Here is an 18,302-nt window from a genome sequence, read left to right as displayed (position 1 = left end):
GATGCTTCTTTGAGAAAAGTTTTAATGCCACTTATGTGGCTTTGATTCCAAAAAAGATGGGAGCCAAGGAGCTGATAGATTTCAGACCTATCAGCCTGATAGATAGCATCTACAAAATCATTTTCAAGTTATTGACTGAAAGACTTAAGAAGGTAATGCGCAAATTGGTAGATAACCATCAACTAGCCTTCATCAAAGGAAGACAGATAATGGATGCTATTCTTATGGCAAATGAGTGTATGGACTCAAGACTGAGGAGCAGTGAGCCAGGTATTTTATGCGAGCTGGATATACAGAAAGCCTATGATCATCTCAACTGGAATTTTGTTCTAAAAACTCTGGCTAAGAGAGGTTTTGGTTCTAGATGGATAAGGTGGATAAAATTTTGCATTAGTTCAGTGAAGTTTGCTATCCTCATTAATGGATCTCCAACATGTTTCTTCCCCTCTCAGAGAGGCTTAAGACAGGGTGACCTTCTATCTTCTTTCCTATTTATCATTGCTATGGAAGGCCTCGATGATATGCTAAGAACTGCTCAAGAAAATTTGTGGATTAAGGGTTTCAAAGTTTCTAACATAGTGGGGGAAGATATGGAGATTACTCATCTCCAATATGCTAATGATACTCTGATCTTTTGTGATGCTGACAGGGAGCAACTAAAGATTCTTAGGGTGATCTTTATCCTTTTTGAAGCAGCACATTAACTGGAATAAAAGCTTCTTATATCCAGTAAATGAGGTAACTAATTTGTCCTCCTTGAGTGAGGATCTGGGAGGAAGATCCGGGGAATTGCCAACTGTTTATTTGGGCATGGCCCTTGGTGCTAAAAGCAGGTCCATAGGTATATGGAATGGGGTGGTTAAGAAATGTGAAAAAAGGCTAGTGAACTGGATGAGCCAATATCTATCCTTGGGGGAAGATCAACACTGATCAATAGTGTTTTGGATGCCATGCCCGCATACATGATGTCCCTATTCCCTATTCCCTATTCCTAAGAAGTGTTATTGAGAAGGAACTTCCTTTGGGAGGGTAACAGTGACACTAAGAAGATCCACCTGATTAAATGGGAGGCTCTAATAGGAAGCAAAAAGGCAGGGGATGTGGGAATCAGGGATTTGAGAGCTCAAAACCAAAACCTTTTGATGAAATGGCTTTGGAGATTTGCTTCCAATGAACAATCCTTGTGGAAAGAGGTGATAAGTGTGAAATATGAAAGGGAAAACAACTGTACAACTAAACCTGTAACTAGCTATTATGGAACAAGTTTATGGAGAGCTACCAGGAATCAATGGCCAAAGCTCAAGGGAAATTGCAAACTAAAGGCAGGAAATGGCATGAAGATATCCTTCTGGGAAGACAATTGGTTAGAGCAAGGTAATTTGAAACTCTTATTCCCAGATATATACATCCTCAACCAGCAACAAAATGCCTCTGTGGCAGAGGTCTAGTCTAATCAGGGATGGAATTTGAGTTTTAGAAGACTACTAAGGGCCTGTTTGGAAAGCCACCTGGTAATTGGAATTGGTGTAATTACTAGGGTAGTAATTACACAGCCTAGTAATTACAGTGACCTATTTGTTTGTCATAGCGTAATTACAAGCGTGTTGTTTAATTGCACAAGTGTAATTATACAAATAGTTTATTTTAAAAATAAAATTTAATTATAAAAAATTTAAAATTAATATTTAAAAAATATTTGCCTTTATAAATGATATTAAATTAGTTATTTAATAACATATTGTTTCTTGAAAATATAGAAATTAATAATCATATATTTGTAACTAATATTGTAAAAAATATTTTATTTATATTTTTCAATTAATAATATTTAATTTTAATTAATTATAAAACTTAAAAGGAGATTTTTTTTTGTGAGAACGTCATGGATTGGATGTTTGACAAAAAAAATAATATTTATAAATATAATTCCATAACATTAATCAAATGTTTGACACAAAAAATCCATCAAATGTAAGTGAAAAATAAACAACATGCAATGTGAAAGCAAATAACTTAAATTGAAAATATAACCTAAATTCAAAATTCAAAGGAAAAAGTTTAACATGATACTCTTATGTCAAATTCCAACATTACATAAGTAAGTTCCAATTTAACTTAAATAAGTAATTAAAAAGAAAAAGAAAATATAAGGCTATAACCTCATTCACAACGAAATTCTACTTTAATAATGTCACTCGTTATATGCCAAGTTTGTTAAACTCATTCTTTTCAATATTAAAAGTTATAGTTTCAAAAATTAGAATAATAAGACGGTTATGCTAAATGAATAAAATAAAAAAATACGAGCAATTACATGAAACCCTTATAAGTAAAGGTTGGAATGAGAAGAAAGGAAATGAAAAATAAATAATATAAAAAGAAAAATACATTTTAAAAAATAAAAATAATTTAAAAGTAAAAATAAATTAAAAATCAAAAGAAATTAAAATAATAGAAATAAAAAATAAATTAAAAATAAAAAGAAATTAAAATAAACAAAAAAGAAAAACTAAAAAGTAACCTTGTAATCTTGGGTGTAATTACACCCAATTCTCAACCCCTTGAGAAGTATAATTACACCCAATTCCTTTTTAACTCGTTAGTTTTGTCGTGTAATTATACCCAATTCCAATTACCTGGGTGTCGTTCCAAACAGGCCCTAAATGACTGGGAGATTCAGAGACTAGCAGATTTTTACAAGATCTTGGAGCAATTTAAGGGACCATCTGATGATGAAGACTGCCTAATCTGGCAGAATCACAAACTAGGCAAGTTTTCTGTCAAGGAGGCATACAATACTTCTAACATTTACAGAAACCAGATTGACCACTAGCCATGGAAATTGATATGGAAGTTAAGATCCCTTACGAAGTTTCTTGTTTTGTCTGTCTGCTAGCTAAGCAGGCAGTACTGTACTCAGGAAAATCTCATGAAAAGGGGTTTTAATTTTGTCCAAGGTGTTTCTTTTGTGGTGAAGAAGCAGAGACTGTTAGTCACCTCTTTATTCACTGCAAGACTACCTTTCAGATATGGAGTTTGTTCATCAATTTGAAAGGGTTAACATGGTAATGCCTGAGAAAATTGCTCAAGTCCTTGAGATGTGGAATAGTTATGCCAACCTTTCTGGCCACAAAGAGAGATGGAGAATTATACCAGCTTGCATCTGGTGGTCTGTGTGGAGTGAAAGGAACCTTAGATGTTTTGAAAATAAAGTGTAATTCTTTACAGAAGATGAAAATGAACTGTCTTGCTTTATTCTACTTTTGGTGTAAACAGGAGTATATGGAAGATCTAGAATCATTTATGGACGTCTTGGGTTCTATATAAGTTATTGTTATAGGATTAAAGATCTTCTGAATACTCCTTTGTAACTATGAGACCTGTAACTGTTTGTGGCAGGTCTGATTTTTGGATAAATACACGAGTGTTACCTTTTCGAAAAAAAAATAAAAAATTATTCACTTCATAGTCTGATAGATTTTTATTGGTGCTTTATTCTCGTTATTATAAAGTTTATGTATGCTTACGTTCTGCACATTGAATAGGTTTGTCAGGATGCCATGGTTCCTGACCTGTTGATTTTCCCACCAAGGACTGACCTGCATGATCATCCTTTGGTGAAAAGTGGAAGTGTCTTTTTGCAGGTGCAAAATTTTCCTCCTTTTCTTAGAATGGAATTTTAATGTGAATACAATGAAAGAGTTTCTTGTTAAGCAATCCTTTCCCCTCTTTTGGGTTTTATTCTAGCTTGTATTGACATGCAATTAATGTCCCTGGCTCCACTAGGGTAAGGCAAGTTCCATGGTTGCAGTTGCTCTTGGGTCTAAACCCAGATGGGAGGTAATTACATGAACAAAGAGTAGTTAGGCGTTCTCTTGATTTTCATTTTCACTTGGTTGTTGTTCATGATTGTTTATTTTCTGGTGAAGGTCATCGATGCATGTGCAGCACCAGGGAACAAAACTGTTCATCTTGCTGCTCTAATGAAGGGAAATGGAAAGATAATAGCTTGTGAACTTAATAAAGAAAGGGTTAAACGTCTGAAGGACACTGTTAAACTGGCTGGAGCGACTAGTATCCTTTTAACAGCTTTCTGGTATCCTATTCATCTTTCACATAAAATTGCTTCAGAGCAAATTTAACCATAACTTGATTTCTAGATGGACATATACCTAAAATGTATTGGAAGCCCTTAAAACTGTCTGCTTAGGTCCTTGCTTTCGTTTAAATTATCCCATCTTTAAGTAATTCCAAAAATCTTGCAGTTATTCACTCAAACTGGATGGAGTTATTAGTTTCTATACAGTTTGACTTTTAATACCGTAAACACTTCTCTGCATTAGGTGTCTGAAGTTTATTTTTGAGGAAATATGGCTTTTGAAACTGCTAGTCATCTTTAGGTGTTTCAATTTCCAATTTCAAGTAATTCCTAAAACCAATTAGTTATATAATAATTTGTCTAATGGTTTTTGTTTCATTGTTGTCGTAATATGCCCCGATAACTTAACTTATTCTAAGACGTGAAAGTCAAGCATGGCGACTTCTTAAACATGAGTCCTGAGGATCCAGCGTACTCAAAGGTAAACATGCAAGACATTTTTTTTGGATGAATGAGGCGATGTTGGCTGATAGATATTATCAACGGCGTTGTTGGCTGATAGATATTATCAACTTACTAAATGGAATCTATTACTTTCTGTCCAGTTAATCAATCTATTTAACTTGCAGCACTGGAATAAAGTAATTGGTTGACCTAATTTCACAAACATTATTCGAAGTATTAATCATTAAGAGAATTCTGCAGTATAGGTTGTCAAGCATCTGATATTCGGGATCTGAGAACTTTGTTACCCTTTTTTTTTCCTGTTTGGAGTTTTTGAACGGAGTTCTTTATTTAACACATAAACCGGACACCAGGTTCAAGCAATACTGTTGGATCCGTCATGTTCAGGATCTGGAACTGCTGTTGATAGATTAGATCACTTGCTCCCCTCATATACTGCAGGTGACTTTGCTCATTATGTATTCATTTTTGATTCCTTTGTGTAATCAACCCTTTGCTCATCTCCTTTTTAACTTTTTTCTGGAATAATTTTGCAGACTCTGATGTAAATAGACTAGAAAAGCTCGCTGCTTTCCAGAAAAAGGCTTTGGAACATGCATTATCTTGTGAGATTTATAACGTTGTTTCTAAGTTGTTTTTGTTTAACCACAAATGTGTAAATTCATGTATGTTTGTGCATGCGACTGATCAATTTATCCTCTCATCTTGATGCAGTCCCAGCTGTTGAGAGAATTGTTTACAGCACATGTTCGATTAACCAAGTTGAGAATGAAGATGTCGTCAAATCTGTTCTTCCTCTTGCTTCTTCTTATGGTTTTGAACTGACAACAATCTTTCCTCAATGGCCTCGCCGAGGTCATCCAACTTTTGATGGATGTAAGTGATCATATCTCACAAGCTTCCTTTATAGGTGCCTACCTGACCCTTAGTCCTTAGAATTAACCCACCTTCCAAAAGTTGGTCAAACTAGACAAATAAAGAAAGAGCACAGTGGAAAGAAAGTATTCTTGTAGTTTTCAAGTCCTCTAAGCATTTCCAGGCATCATATTTTTTCGTGTTTAATTGCTAATAGTGTAAGCCAGATTTGGTTGGTTAACCGAAACTATCGCAATGATATTCTTTCAGAAATAAAGCACCGTTTATCTTCGAAAGGCCAGAAGATAAAACTACGTTCTAACACCTTCAATACTCTTCTTGCGTATAGTATTTGCTTTACACTGAAGGCAGCAGGAAAACATGTACATATGAGATTTCTAAATATATACAATACCATCATTAAGAATAATAACTCAGTTCCCCTTTGAACTAGCTTCCCGTTTTGGACTGATAGATGCTGGTTCTTCCTGCATGACGCCTGTCTTAAATATATATATCTAAGTTAGCCCCTTGTGGTTCTTCATTATTACCTGTCGTTTGGTTGCTGGTTAGGAAGTGGTTTATTTATGTATTAGTACTGGCATAACTAGTACCATGTTTGGTAGTATTTTAGTTGTTATGTATAAAATTCAGCAAACCAAACCAAGTACGGTGTTTGGTTACTTGGTTACAATCCCACATAACTAATAATGTATAAGTTAATGAATGATTCTATGTATTATTTATGTTGGGTAGAAGATGCAATAACTAATACATGAATAACTAAACCCACATAAAATAATACATAGATTCCCTTATAACTAATCCCTGCCCAACTTTGACCACCAACTAAACGACCCCTAAATATTGTGCATGTTAGAAATCAATCCTACTCGATCAATTGAACTTCTTCAGTTGCATGTGTATGTTTATCTTCTTATTTTTTCGCAGCTCAACATGTGCTGAGAACCAATCTCATTGAGGACAAGGAGGGCTTCTTTATTGCTTTATTTGTTAAGAAGGGCGTGAGTCCTCCAGCCAAGCACACCAGAGATGTTGGAAACACGTTACGAGCTCTTCAACGAAGAAAGAAAAGAAAGATGAATTCTTTCTTCCTCCTCAGAACTTTGGGTTTGTTCTTGCAATCCTAGTTTTACTTCTATCAATCAGGCAATCCGCAATTGATAAAATCCTAGAGACAATTGCCAGAATTTTTGTCCCGGTGAGAATGTAGTTTTGGCCGAAGTTTTGTTTTTCCATTTTCAGGTTTCTAAATTGCCTACCAAACAGTTATATAGCAAAAACTTACTCGCATTCGCATTTGATGCTCACACCAACTGGTATTTCTCCTCTGTTCTTTTTTTTTTTTTTTTTTTTTTTTTTCAATGTAATTTTTATTTTAGTTGTGTAATCAATGGATGGATCATCTATGCACTAAAAATACTGGCGAATCTGTACATTGGTCGGGCTAAGACTTTTTTACTCTTTCATCTAGTAAGTTTTCCTTTTAACGTTATTAATCTCAACTGGTAGTACTAAACAGGGCATTGAGATAACTTTGATGCATTAGTTGAAATGTAATCTCTTGGATATTGTGTCTACGTGTTACATTTGAAAGTTCCTATTGCCCCTGGAGCACCCTAATTGTTCTTTCTATCTATGAAAAAGTTCTCCTTAATGGGCTATGATATTGATCATCCAGATATTAATGAATCATACGTTAATCTTAATGTTGTCCAATTTGAATCCACCTTGGCGATAGCTTAGTACACATTTTTGAGAGGATTTCATCAATAAAAGAAAATGAAAGAAACTAAAAGGAACACGCAGACCTCAGAATAATTCCTACTTAGCGGCACAAAGATAATTTTTTTCGGCAAAATGCATAAGGAGAAAGCCATTTATAATTGAAAACTAGCACCAACTTATAGTATCTCACCCTCTTCTTTTCACCGAATCAGAATTTCAAAGAGTTGGTGGCATCTCATCTATTTATGTAACATAAACTAATCTGCTCCAACTTGAAATTCTGTCTATTTGACACCCCTACTCCAGTTAATTAGGTCGTTTACCCAGTTGCACAAGATACAAAGTGTAAAGATTTATTACACCTTTAATCAATAGGAATAAAGCTACTTTTAAGAATGGAAATTATGGAAGACGAGGACTATATTCTGCTTTTGTTACAAATAGACTACTGTTATTAATCCTTCCAAAGCTACACAACTTATAATCGTCTCTCCTTATTCATGGACTCATCCACCTCAATTAAAGTTTAAACAAGAGGGGAGTAAATCCATTTTTTTTTTTAAAGAAAAAGTAACTGCATTTGATAGCAATGGAGGGAACAGAACCTAATAGGTGAAATAAGAGAAACAGAACAGAATAATAGAAGCATTTCACTGCATTAACAACAAACATCTGATATCATGCCTATTACAAGCAACATATAGCGCCTCATGTTGCTCCATAATACTTCAGAAAACAGGGAAAAACATAGCAGCAAAATGAGAAGAAAGTGTAAAAGATTAGTACACTCCTAGATCATTACTAATTTTATACATTGCGCCGTCAAACATCAAAACAGAGCAATTCCCATTCCCATGTCAAGACTCTCATGCAGTGTTAACCTCAACGGTCTTGCGTTTCTTTGTCCTAGGAGTAGGCAACTTGTCAACAGTGACAGTCAGAACCCCATCTTGACAAACCGCAGAAATTGCATCAGCATTCGCATATTCCCGCAGTGCAAACTTCCTCATGAATTTCCCAATCATTCTCTCCTTTCTAATATACTTAACCCCTTCTTTCTCTTCTTCCCTCTTCCTTTCTCCACTTATCAGCAGCACATTGTCATCTTCCACCTGCACTTTGATATCTCCAGATTTCAACCCTGGCACATCCACAATAAAAACATAGGAATTTGGGTATTCTTTCATGTCTGCTGGTGGTGCAGCCTTGGGTTTAGCGTCACGGACATAGTTTAATGATGGGACAATGATGGACTTGTCGGAGTCATCACCGTCAACATCCATTTGGTGCTGGAGAGTGTGGAAGAGCGGCAATCCATAATGCAAGAGAAGTTTTGCAACATCAATTGAAGCTTCCAAACGCATTTGGCTCTCCCTTTTGGACTTCTCAGATTGCTTGTCAAAAGCAACTTGAATTGATTGATAATGATTTGACAAATCAAGCATTTTATCGAAACATTTATGATGGACACTATTAGCTTCACCAACATGTAAACGCAATCTTTCAAGAGCCTTATTCCAAGCCCTAAAACCAGTTTTTGTAAAACCTTCACCTGCACTTCCATGAGTGAACTCATGTTTGAACAAATAACAACACATACAATATACAGCATCCTTCCTCACACTATACTCCAACCATCCAGAAAACGGACTTTCGTACCAGTTTGCATTAAATTGACGCATTTTCTCTCCAAACTTAGATTTAGGAAATTGATGCTTCAAAGGTTCCCCACTTGTGGGATCACAATGGGTATGTTGTTGATGCTTGAAAGGTTGACAAGGTCCCTTTTGAATATAGTATCTCCTCACTTCATCTCGTATTCGACGGCTATAGTTAACAATGGGTATTCTTTCTCCCGGATCATCTTTAAGTGATTCCAAATCAAGTTCATCTATAAGACCAGAAAGATTGACATCCATGCGAATTACTGGAGCTACCGTCTGACTCAAGGATGGGCAACTAGAACTAGAACTTGGTTGAGAATGATTCAGCTTCTTAAAAAATTTATCCATCTCAATTCACAAGAATTAGGAACACTTCCCTACAAAACAAAAGTTTAATCCAACTCAATTTAGTACAATCCCAGAACTAAAATATTGGAGTATGTATTTTGTACGAGAAAAAAGGGCTCACTGTAGATGCATATTTAGATACTTGAGGCAAAAACTTATAATAAGCACTCTAAACTTTGAAACAAAAGTAAGGCTTTTTTAGATAAGTACAACAACAACATACCCAGTGTAATCTCACAAGTGGGGTCCGATAAGAGTAGGATGTACGAAGACCTTACCCCTACCTTTGTGGAGGTACAGAGGCTGTTTCCGACAGATCCTTGACTCAAAAGAAAAGAAATTTTCGGATAAGTAGATTTTATTAATAAATATTCAGTACCAAGACGCGCCTACCAAATTTTTGAGCTGAGGGTCTATCGGAAACAACTTCCCTACCTTCACAAGGTAGGGAAAGGTCTGCGTACACTTTACTATACTCTACCCTCCCCGGACATCACCCGGTGGGATTATACTGGGTATTATGTTGTTGTGAACATTCAGTACCAAATGAGGCATTACAAGTTAAGAATCCTTTAAAACTGCAAGAATTCCAGAAACTCTAAGATTACATTAGTCCCATTCCCAAATTCAGCATTCCACCAGGTTTTAACATTTTGAATACACCTGCCAGGTCTTCAACTCACGATCATATTTCATGAAAATTGACTCATTCAAGACTCAAAAAGTATATACTTGTATCCTTGAACAGAAAAATCTCACACACCCACAAAAAGATGAAGTTCCCATCCTAGATTAAAGAAGTAACTTTATTCAAAAATTTCAACTTTCTAGATTTCTGCAAATAAATTTACAAGAACTGTTCTTCTAGAAAGGAAAAATAAATAAAAAAATAAGTTGTACGTTATTGTATTGATAAATGAGAGTAGCTAATAAAGATAGAAGCAAAGTAAAAATAGGGCGAGAAATTAGAAATGAAAAGAAAAGAAAAGAAAAGAAATAGGAGCCAGCTTGATAATTACAGAGAGACTCACAGTTGCGCACACAGGCAGAAGTTGAATCGCTGCGCCGGCACGCGATAGGGAGAGACAGTGAGCGCGCCAACAAGTTTGGGTAGCGCAGCAATGAGGAAAGAAAAGGTTTTGGGGGAACAAGGAAACTTTAGTAATCCACCCTTTTAATTGTAGTTTGTCAAATACTTTTTTTCCATAATTTTTTTAATAATACTTTTAAAATATTTTAATGCCTCACTAAACTATTCAATATTATACTGCTTAGAAGTGGTAGGATGCCCAATAAGTGAAGGAAGATAATATTGGTTCCGATTGACAAGAACAAAGGAGATATTTAAAATTGTGCGAATTATTGTGAGTCCTGACGTTAAATTCATGAGCCATACGATTAAATTCTGAAAAAAAGAGTGATAGAGCATAAACTTAAGAATGCGATAAGGTGAAAGAGAATCAGATTGGATTTATGTCTGATAAATCTACAACAAAGGTTATATTATTATTAAGAAGACTAATCTATCGCGAAAAGAAGAAAGACCTACACGTGATGTTTATTGATCTAGAGAAAGCATATGATGAAGTACCACGTAAGGTTCTTTGGTGGATGATGGAGAAAAATGAAATTTATATTAAATATCTAAACGTCATAAAGGACGTGCATGAAGGAGCTGTTATTGTCGTGAAAATAGTATATAGATGCTACAGAGGAGTTTCCCATAACTGTGGGTTTACACCAAGGATCAGTATTTGTTCCCACATTGTATGCCATTAATTGAAGATATTGTGTTAATTGACAAAACTAGTGAAGGTGTCAACCAAAAACTTGAACTATGGAGAAACACTTTAGAGAGTAAGCGTTTTAGGATAAGTAGATGTAAAACTAAATACAAGAATTACAGATTTGGTCAGCATCAGAAAGAGAAGTTAAGGTGAGACTACATGAGATTGCGGTGTCAAAATGCTAACAATTTAGATATCTAGGCTCGGTATTTCAATAGAATGGAATGAATGATTCATATGGTTTAGATCAAGTGGTTGAGTATATATTAGTGAATGTTGGGTCGCTAAAGTCCAACATATTCATAAGATGAGTGTTGAGTAGATGCGGATGCGAATATGGATGTGTTGTCATATCAGATTAGATAAGATTAGAAATGATCACACTCACCAAAAAGGTGCAAATAGCACATATTGAGGATAAAATGTGAGCTCACTTAAGACGATTTGGGCATGATCCGCGTCGAGCTATAGACGCACCAATACACAGAGGTGAAAATATGGTAAGTGAAGGTGTTACAAGGAGATGGGTAGACCTAAAATTACACGAAAAAAAATGATCGAAAAGGACTTACAAATGCTTGGTATCAATGCAAACTTAACTAAATATAGGGCACAATGGAAGGAAAAAAAAATCCATATAGGTAATAGCTTCTGGTTGAGGATAGATTTTACTATTATTATTATTATTATTATTATTATTATTATTATCACTTTTATTTTATTTAATATGACTATAATGTGATATGAGCTTAAATGAAGAAATGAGAATTCATATAACCATTCCTACTTGTTTGGCTAGACGTAGATGTTGTTAACTATTGTGACTTATATAATACTTTTTATTTAATTTTTAAATTTTTTTGTTTAAAAAATTGAAGATTCTATATCCGAATTTATATCAAACATTAATTAATTAGATATTAGCACTCCGAATCAACCACATTATTAACACATAAAAAGTAAAATTACTTAGTTGCGTAGTCATTGAATGGACTATCCATGTACTAAAATTGGTGACCCTGCAAATTGGTCGGAGTTGGATATTTTTAGTCTTTTGGTACTTCATTTGTTCAACTTATGTGGTATTTTTCACTCTTTGAAATTCATATTATGAAAAATCTAACCAACATTTTAAAATATGTTTGAAAAATTACAGTTTATAGTAGTTTTTATATAGTTTTTAATATATTTTCATTTTAATTTTAAAATATTACATTAATATAATTTAATTTAACTTCAAAATTTAATAAAGTTGACTCTCCCATAAAATGAATGGATCCAGTATTTAATAGATCATATTCTTAGTTGAGGTGATACATGAAAATTCTTAACAAGTTTAAAATCGCATATGTATTTGGCCTTCTTTTCCCCCATAAATCTCAATTGGTGGTACTAAACCCATGGAGATAATTTTGATACATTAGTTTGCCTGTTAGGTGTCTTCTCGTGAGTTGTGACACATGAGCCTCGTCCTACATCATTGGATGTGACCCCTATGCAAATAAAAAGGGAAAATCATATTTTATTTTTATTTTATTACTATATAGAAGTATGGGTATAAACCCATGCTTCGTCGTCCATCTCCCTTTAAAAAAAAAAAAAAAAAAAAAGGTGAGCCTCATACTAAAAACACTAATTAATATTAATAATAAAAAAAAAAGTGGATCCCACTATCTCCAAACTCATAAACAAAAAAGTGAACCCTATATTAAAAAAATCAAACAATATCAAAAAAAAAAGTGCACCCCATATTAAAAAATCAAACAATATTCTTGTAATTCTCAAAGTATCCCCATTAAGTCAATAATGATGCATTCATTGCCACATACGTATCAACCCATTAGTAGGAAGAATGAAATTATTGTATAGCATAAAATATGGACCCCATACTATTGCTTTTCTTCAACCGGTTAAGTAGTCAAACTATACGATTTCCTTTCTTTTCTTATATTAACCGTGTTTTGAACACAGTGTGTGTGTATATATATATATGTATATATATACCCCATATTATTGCTTTTCTTCAAAAGGTTAAGTAGCTAAATCATACAATTTCCTTTCTTTTCTTATATTAACTGTATTTTGAACATAGTGTGTGTGTGTATATATATATATAAAAACAAACTTATATATATATATATATATATATATATATATATATATATATATATATTATCGCTACCCAAAGTGATAATAAAGATAATCCAAAGTGTTGAGATCGTGCGCAGCACGGGCATAAGCATGGATTTACCCATGCTTCGTCGTCAGTCACTCTTTAAAAAAAAATAATAATAAAAAAAAGATGGGCCCCATACTAAAAACACTAAACAATATAAAAAAAAAAAGGAAAAAAAAGTAGACCCCACCATCTCCAAACTCATGTAAAAAAAAAATGAACCCCATATTAAAAAAACAAGCAATATCAAAAAAAAAAAAAAAAGTAGATCCCATATTAAAAAAACAAGCAGTGTAAAAAAAAAAAAAATGTGCACCCCATATTAAAAAATCAAACAATATTCATGTAATTCCCAAAAGTATCCCCCATTAAGTCAATAATGGTGCAAAAATATTATTTTTCTTCAAAATGTTAAGTAGCCAAATCATATAATTTTCTTTCTTTTCTTATATTAGCCTGAGATCTAATTTAGATATTTAACTGTTTTATTTGCTATTCTGCCATGTCATTTATTTGTTATGTTTACTAAAATAAATATATTTAAAATATTTATATTTTAAAATAAGATAGAATTTAATTACTTTTTCATTTTTTTCCTTACTCTAATAAATATGAAAAGAGATTAATGTCGTAAAAGAAAAAATAATAGTAAATGAAGATCAAATAATTAATAAGGTAAATTAATCAAATTCTAATTCTAATTGACGTTTCCTTAAAAAATCGTGCAAAAGATAACATGACAAGTAAAATGAGCTAAACCAAGAATATTTACCAAAAATTAAAGAATAGTAGTTCTTCGTTTAAATAGAAAATTAAATTTCTACTTTGTTTCGTTTTAAACATGTAAAATTAGTTTAATAATTTAAATTAGAATTATCCAAATCAAAATTTGATAAAAAATAATAAGTATTGTTTAGATCCAATCTACATACATTAACAATAGAATATTTTACACCTTTAAATTAATCGAATTAAAATTCAAAGTATCAACTAATGCTTAAATATTGCTATTGTTTTATCTCAAAAAGAGGAAAATAGTTTCCTTTTAAACAAGTTTTCTCTTTTAAAAAGTATTAATAAATTTTTGCCAACTTTATATTCGTAGCAAACACTAATATAATAAAGTTTTGAATACGAAGCACAAACTACATGATATATTAATCGTATTTTGAACATAATATGTATATATATATATATATATATACGTATATATATATATATATATATATATATATATATATATATATAGTGCAAACTTATGTATGCTTAGTAGCAATACAAAATATATATATTATCACTATCCAAACACAACTACATACACATACATACACTATAATCCAAAGTATTGCGCACGAGCATACGCCATCTAGTAACTATATAGAAGAATGAGTTTGTTCACTTTTTGTCGTACGTTGTCCATAAAAAAAAAAAAAAAGGTGGACCCCATACTAAATATAAAAAAAAGGGGGTGGACCCCATACTACACACCAAGCAATATAAAAGAAAAAAAAAGTGAAACTCACCACCTCCAAACTCACGAAAAAAAAATGAACCCCATATTAACAAAATCAAGCAATATCAAAAAAAAAAAAATAAACCCCATATTAAAAAACACAAATAATATAAAAAAAAAGTTCATCTCATATTAAAAAATTAAAAAATATTCATGTAATTTTCAAAGTATCTCATTAAGTCAATAATAATGAATTCATTGCTACATACGTATCAACTCATTAGTGAGAGCAAATAAAGTTATTGTATAACAAAAAATATAGACCCCATATTATTGCTTTTCTTTAAAATGTTAAGTAGCCAAACCATATAATTTTTTTTTTTTTTATATTAGCCCGAGATCTAATCTAAATATTGAACTCTTATATTTACTATTCCGTCATGTCATTTATTTGTTATATTTACTAAAATAAATATACTTAAAATATTTATATTTTAAAATAAAATAGCATTTAATTACTTTTTCATTTTTATTCTTACACTAATAAATGTAAAAAGAGATCAATATCGTAAAAGAAAAAATAATATCAAATAGAGATTAAATAATGAATAAGATAAATTAGTCAAATTATAATTCTAATTGACGTTTCCTTAAAAAATCATGCAAAAGACAACATGATAAATAAAATGAGCTAAATCGAGAATATTTATCAAAAATAAAAAAATAGTAATTCTTCATTTAAATAGAAAATCAAAATTAATTTAACAATTTAAATTAAAATTATTCAAATTAAAATTTAATAAAAAATAATAGGTATTTTACACCTTTAAATTAATCGAATTAAAATTGAAAGCATCAACTAATGCTTAAATATTGTTATTATTTTATTTTAAAAAAAAATAATAATTTCCTTTTAAATAAATCTTCTCTTTTAAAAATTATTAATAAATTTTTACCAATTTCAGATTTATAGCAAACATTAATATAATAAAATTTTAAATACGAAACACAAATTATAATATTATATTAATCGTGTTTTGAACATAATATATATTTATAAAACAGCACAAACTTATATATATTTATTAGTAAATAAAAAAAATAATATATATATATATATATACATATATTATTACTATCCAAACACAATTATATACACATAAATACATTATAATTCAAAGTGTTAGGCCCCGTGCAGCCGTCTAGTTTAATAAAGAATCCCAAGGCCTTCAAAGTCTCTACTGCCTTTCAATTGGACTGAACACCCCGCAAATTATTCAATCTATGGATACTTTTTCGTTAATGGATGTAAAAACAGATCTTTCCACTGTCCACCTGGGGTGTCAAAAATGGATTATGAGACTGATTGTCCAGATATTAAACAAGTTTAATATCGCCTACATCAAATCCATCGTTCCATGATGTTTGGCTTATAGCCTACTCCATTTTATGTATGACAAGTACAACATTTTGAATGGATTTATCATTTATGTTACTAATCCTACCAAAGTGGCATCACTTTATCCTCCTTGACCCTCGTCCGTGTTTCATGGACTCACCCACCTCAATTAAAATTGAATTGAAAAGAAAAAAGCTAGTACTATTTTTTGTAAAGAAAAAGTAATTGCCATTTGATGGCAATGGAGGGAACAGAACACGATACCAGAAGCATTTCACGAAACAAACAATATTAACACAACATATAGTTCCCTCACATCGCATTCATAATAGTAGTTGACAAAACATGGAAAACACGGCAACAAAACACGAAGAAAGAGGAAAAGAACAGCACTCCTAGATGTCTATCACTTTATTACTACATCATACTACCATCAAGCATAAAAAACAGAGCACCTACTCCTCTACATTCAAGCAATTTTGACCTCGATGGTCTTCAGTTTCTTTGGTTCAGGAGGAGGAAACTTCTGAACAGTGACAGTCAGAACCCCATCTTGACAAACAGCAGAAATTGCATCAGTATTTGCATTCTCCGGCAGAGTAAACTTCCTCATGAATTTCCCAACCCTTCTCTCCATTCTGATATACTTAGCCCCTTCTTTCTCTTCCTCTCTCTTCCTTTCTCCACTTATCATCAGCACATTGTCATCTTCCACCTGCACCTTTATATCTCCAGACTTCAAACCTGGCATGTCTACAACAAAAACGTATGAATTTGGATACTCTTTCACGTCTGCTGGTGTTGCAGCCATGGCCTTAGAGTCACGAACGTAGTTCCTTGATGGGGTATTCACGGTCTTGTCGGAATCGTCACCTGCGGCGTCCATCATATGCTGGAGAGTGTGAAAGAGTGGCGCGTCAATATCCACTAGCCTGAAATCCATTTCCCTCTTCTTTGATCAACTGGTTTTAATTCTAAGAAAATTAAAATTTTCGAATGTGTTATTCTGTGCTTGGAGTTGTTCAAATCGGGTTTAGTGTCTGATTGCAGGGGATGTTTGGGGGTAAAAGGGGAGGTTATATAGTAGAAATGTAGAAACTTCTCGAGAGAAACAGAAGAAGAATGATAGATTTTCTAGGAGCTTCTGCTCTTCACTTTTTTCTTGTTCTACAATTTTCTAGAACTTTGCCGACTGTTTCTCTCTTTCTTTACTCCATTTTTTAAGGGCTTGGAGTTATTCATCCATCAAAAGAAATTACTCAAGTGCTCGTTTGAAAAGTCACTTTGGAATTGATAAGATATTATTATCATATAGGATTAATTACGATAAATGCACCTTATATTATGACTAGCAAACTATTTGATTACTCCATTTAGTTAGTCTTTATGATTTGTATATTTTGTAAAGGATACTGCGATTCTTCTTAGTGAGTCTTTATATTTTTTTCTTTTTCTCTTATTTTTTGCTTTAATTTCTCAATTGTTGTTAAAATTTATCTTATTTGGTCATGTCCGCCTCTTTTTATATTTAATAAGTTGACAATTCAAATATCCTACATGTCATGTTTATAATCACAAGATTCAAAGGGTATTTTATTATATTATACACATTTTTAATTTAGAATCACAAGATTCAAAAGTCTATCTTTATTTCTTAAACTTCGTATCTAGTCAAACGTAGACACTTAAATTGAGACAGAGGGAGTATATGCCAAATGACAGAAATGAAAGGACAATTGAGACACTGTGGACACGTGGAGACTTAAAAAGTAAATACACAAGAGGTAGTATTACTGTTAAACTTTTGAAATATACACATGTTAGTCCCGGCTTAGAGTACAATTTCAGTTGCTTTTTGTATAGCTTATTGTTCTTTGTATTCGTCCACCTTGGGCGTTTGTTGTTAAATTAAAAAAATTTGTCTTATTTTGGTTATATCCCCCTCTTTTTATAATTAGTCACTTGCCAATTCAAATATCTTACCTGTAAAGTTTATAATCACAAAATTCAAAGGATATTTTATTATATTATACACATTTTTAATTTAAAACCATAAGATTTGAAAGTCTATCTTTATTTCTTAAATTTCGTGTCTAGTCAAACGTAGATACTTAAATTGAGATAGAAGGAGTATATGCCGAATGAAGAAAATGAAAGGACAATTAAAACACTGCGGACTAGTGAGGACTTAAAAAGTAAACACACAAGAGATAAAATTAATGTTCAACTTCTGAAATGTACACATGTTAATCCCTGCTTAGAGTACAATTTCAGTTGCTTTTTGTACAACTTATTGTTGCTGTGTTC

The 18,302-nt window shown here is 32.4% G+C and overlaps 3 protein-coding genes across 3 annotated transcripts; 1 reads left to right on the top strand and 2 right to left on the bottom strand.

Moving 5' to 3' along the window:
* The first annotated feature begins 2,636 nt into the window (after positions 1 to 2,636).
* Positions 2,637 to 6,913, top strand: LOC132029591 (25S rRNA (cytosine-C(5))-methyltransferase NSUN5). Its single transcript, XM_059418863.1, has 8 exons — positions 2,637 to 3,644; positions 3,787 to 3,840; positions 3,930 to 4,074; positions 4,519 to 4,580; positions 4,918 to 5,005; positions 5,101 to 5,169; positions 5,279 to 5,440; positions 6,371 to 6,913. Exons 1-8 carry the CDS (start codon positions 3,561 to 3,563, stop codon positions 6,568 to 6,570), a joined length of 864 nt encoding a protein of 287 aa, XP_059274846.1. The 5' UTR covers positions 2,637 to 3,560; the 3' UTR covers positions 6,571 to 6,913.
* An 892-nt stretch (positions 6,914 to 7,805) lies between these two features.
* Positions 7,806 to 10,375, bottom strand: LOC132029590 (uncharacterized). The gene is made up of 2 exons (XM_059418862.1): positions 10,212 to 10,375; positions 7,806 to 9,209 (listed from the first exon to the last, which is right to left on the bottom strand). The coding sequence occupies exon 2, from the start codon at positions 9,178 to 9,180 to the stop codon at positions 8,035 to 8,037; it is 1,146 nt and encodes a 381-aa protein (XP_059274845.1). The 5' UTR covers positions 9,181 to 9,209; positions 10,212 to 10,375; the 3' UTR covers positions 7,806 to 8,034.
* Positions 10,376 to 16,286: 5,911 nt separating this feature from the next.
* LOC132029589 (17.3 kDa class II heat shock protein-like) lies at positions 16,287 to 17,066 on the bottom strand. Its single transcript, XM_059418861.1, has one exon. The coding sequence runs from the start codon at positions 16,936 to 16,938 to the stop codon at positions 16,465 to 16,467; it is 474 nt and encodes a 157-aa protein (XP_059274844.1). The 5' UTR covers positions 16,939 to 17,066; the 3' UTR covers positions 16,287 to 16,464.
* Between the last annotated feature and the right edge of the window lie 1,236 nt (positions 17,067 to 18,302).

Source organism: Lycium ferocissimum, chromosome 9 (assembly GCF_029784015.1).
Source record: "Lycium ferocissimum isolate CSIRO_LF1 chromosome 9, AGI_CSIRO_Lferr_CH_V1, whole genome shotgun sequence".
NCBI classification, from domain to species: Eukaryota; Viridiplantae; Streptophyta; class Magnoliopsida; order Solanales; family Solanaceae; genus Lycium; species Lycium ferocissimum.
This window is presented reverse-complemented; position numbering and strand designations above follow the sequence as displayed.

What these genes read in the sequence shown, in the direction of transcription:
- LOC132029591 (XM_059418863.1), top strand. Translation starts at nt 3,561, where the DNA reads ATGGTTCCTGACCTGTTGATTTTCCCACCAAGGACTGACCTGCATGAT. An exon ending in AGGATCCAGCGTACTCAAAG is followed by an intron (nt 4,581 to 4,917) that starts GTAAACATGCAA and finishes ACCGGACACCAG; the next exon opens with GTTCAAGCAATACTGTTGGA. An exon ending in TCATCCAACTTTTGATGGAT is followed by an intron (nt 5,441 to 6,370) that starts GTAAGTGATCAT and finishes ATTTTTTCGCAG; the next exon opens with CTCAACATGTGCTGAGAACC.
- LOC132029590 (XM_059418862.1), bottom strand. Translation starts at nt 9,180, where the DNA reads ATGGATAAATTTTTTAAGAAGCTGAATCATTCTCAACCAAGTTCTAGT.
- LOC132029589 (XM_059418861.1), bottom strand. Translation starts at nt 16,938, where the DNA reads ATGGATTTCAGGCTAGTGGATATTGACGCGCCACTCTTTCACACTCTC.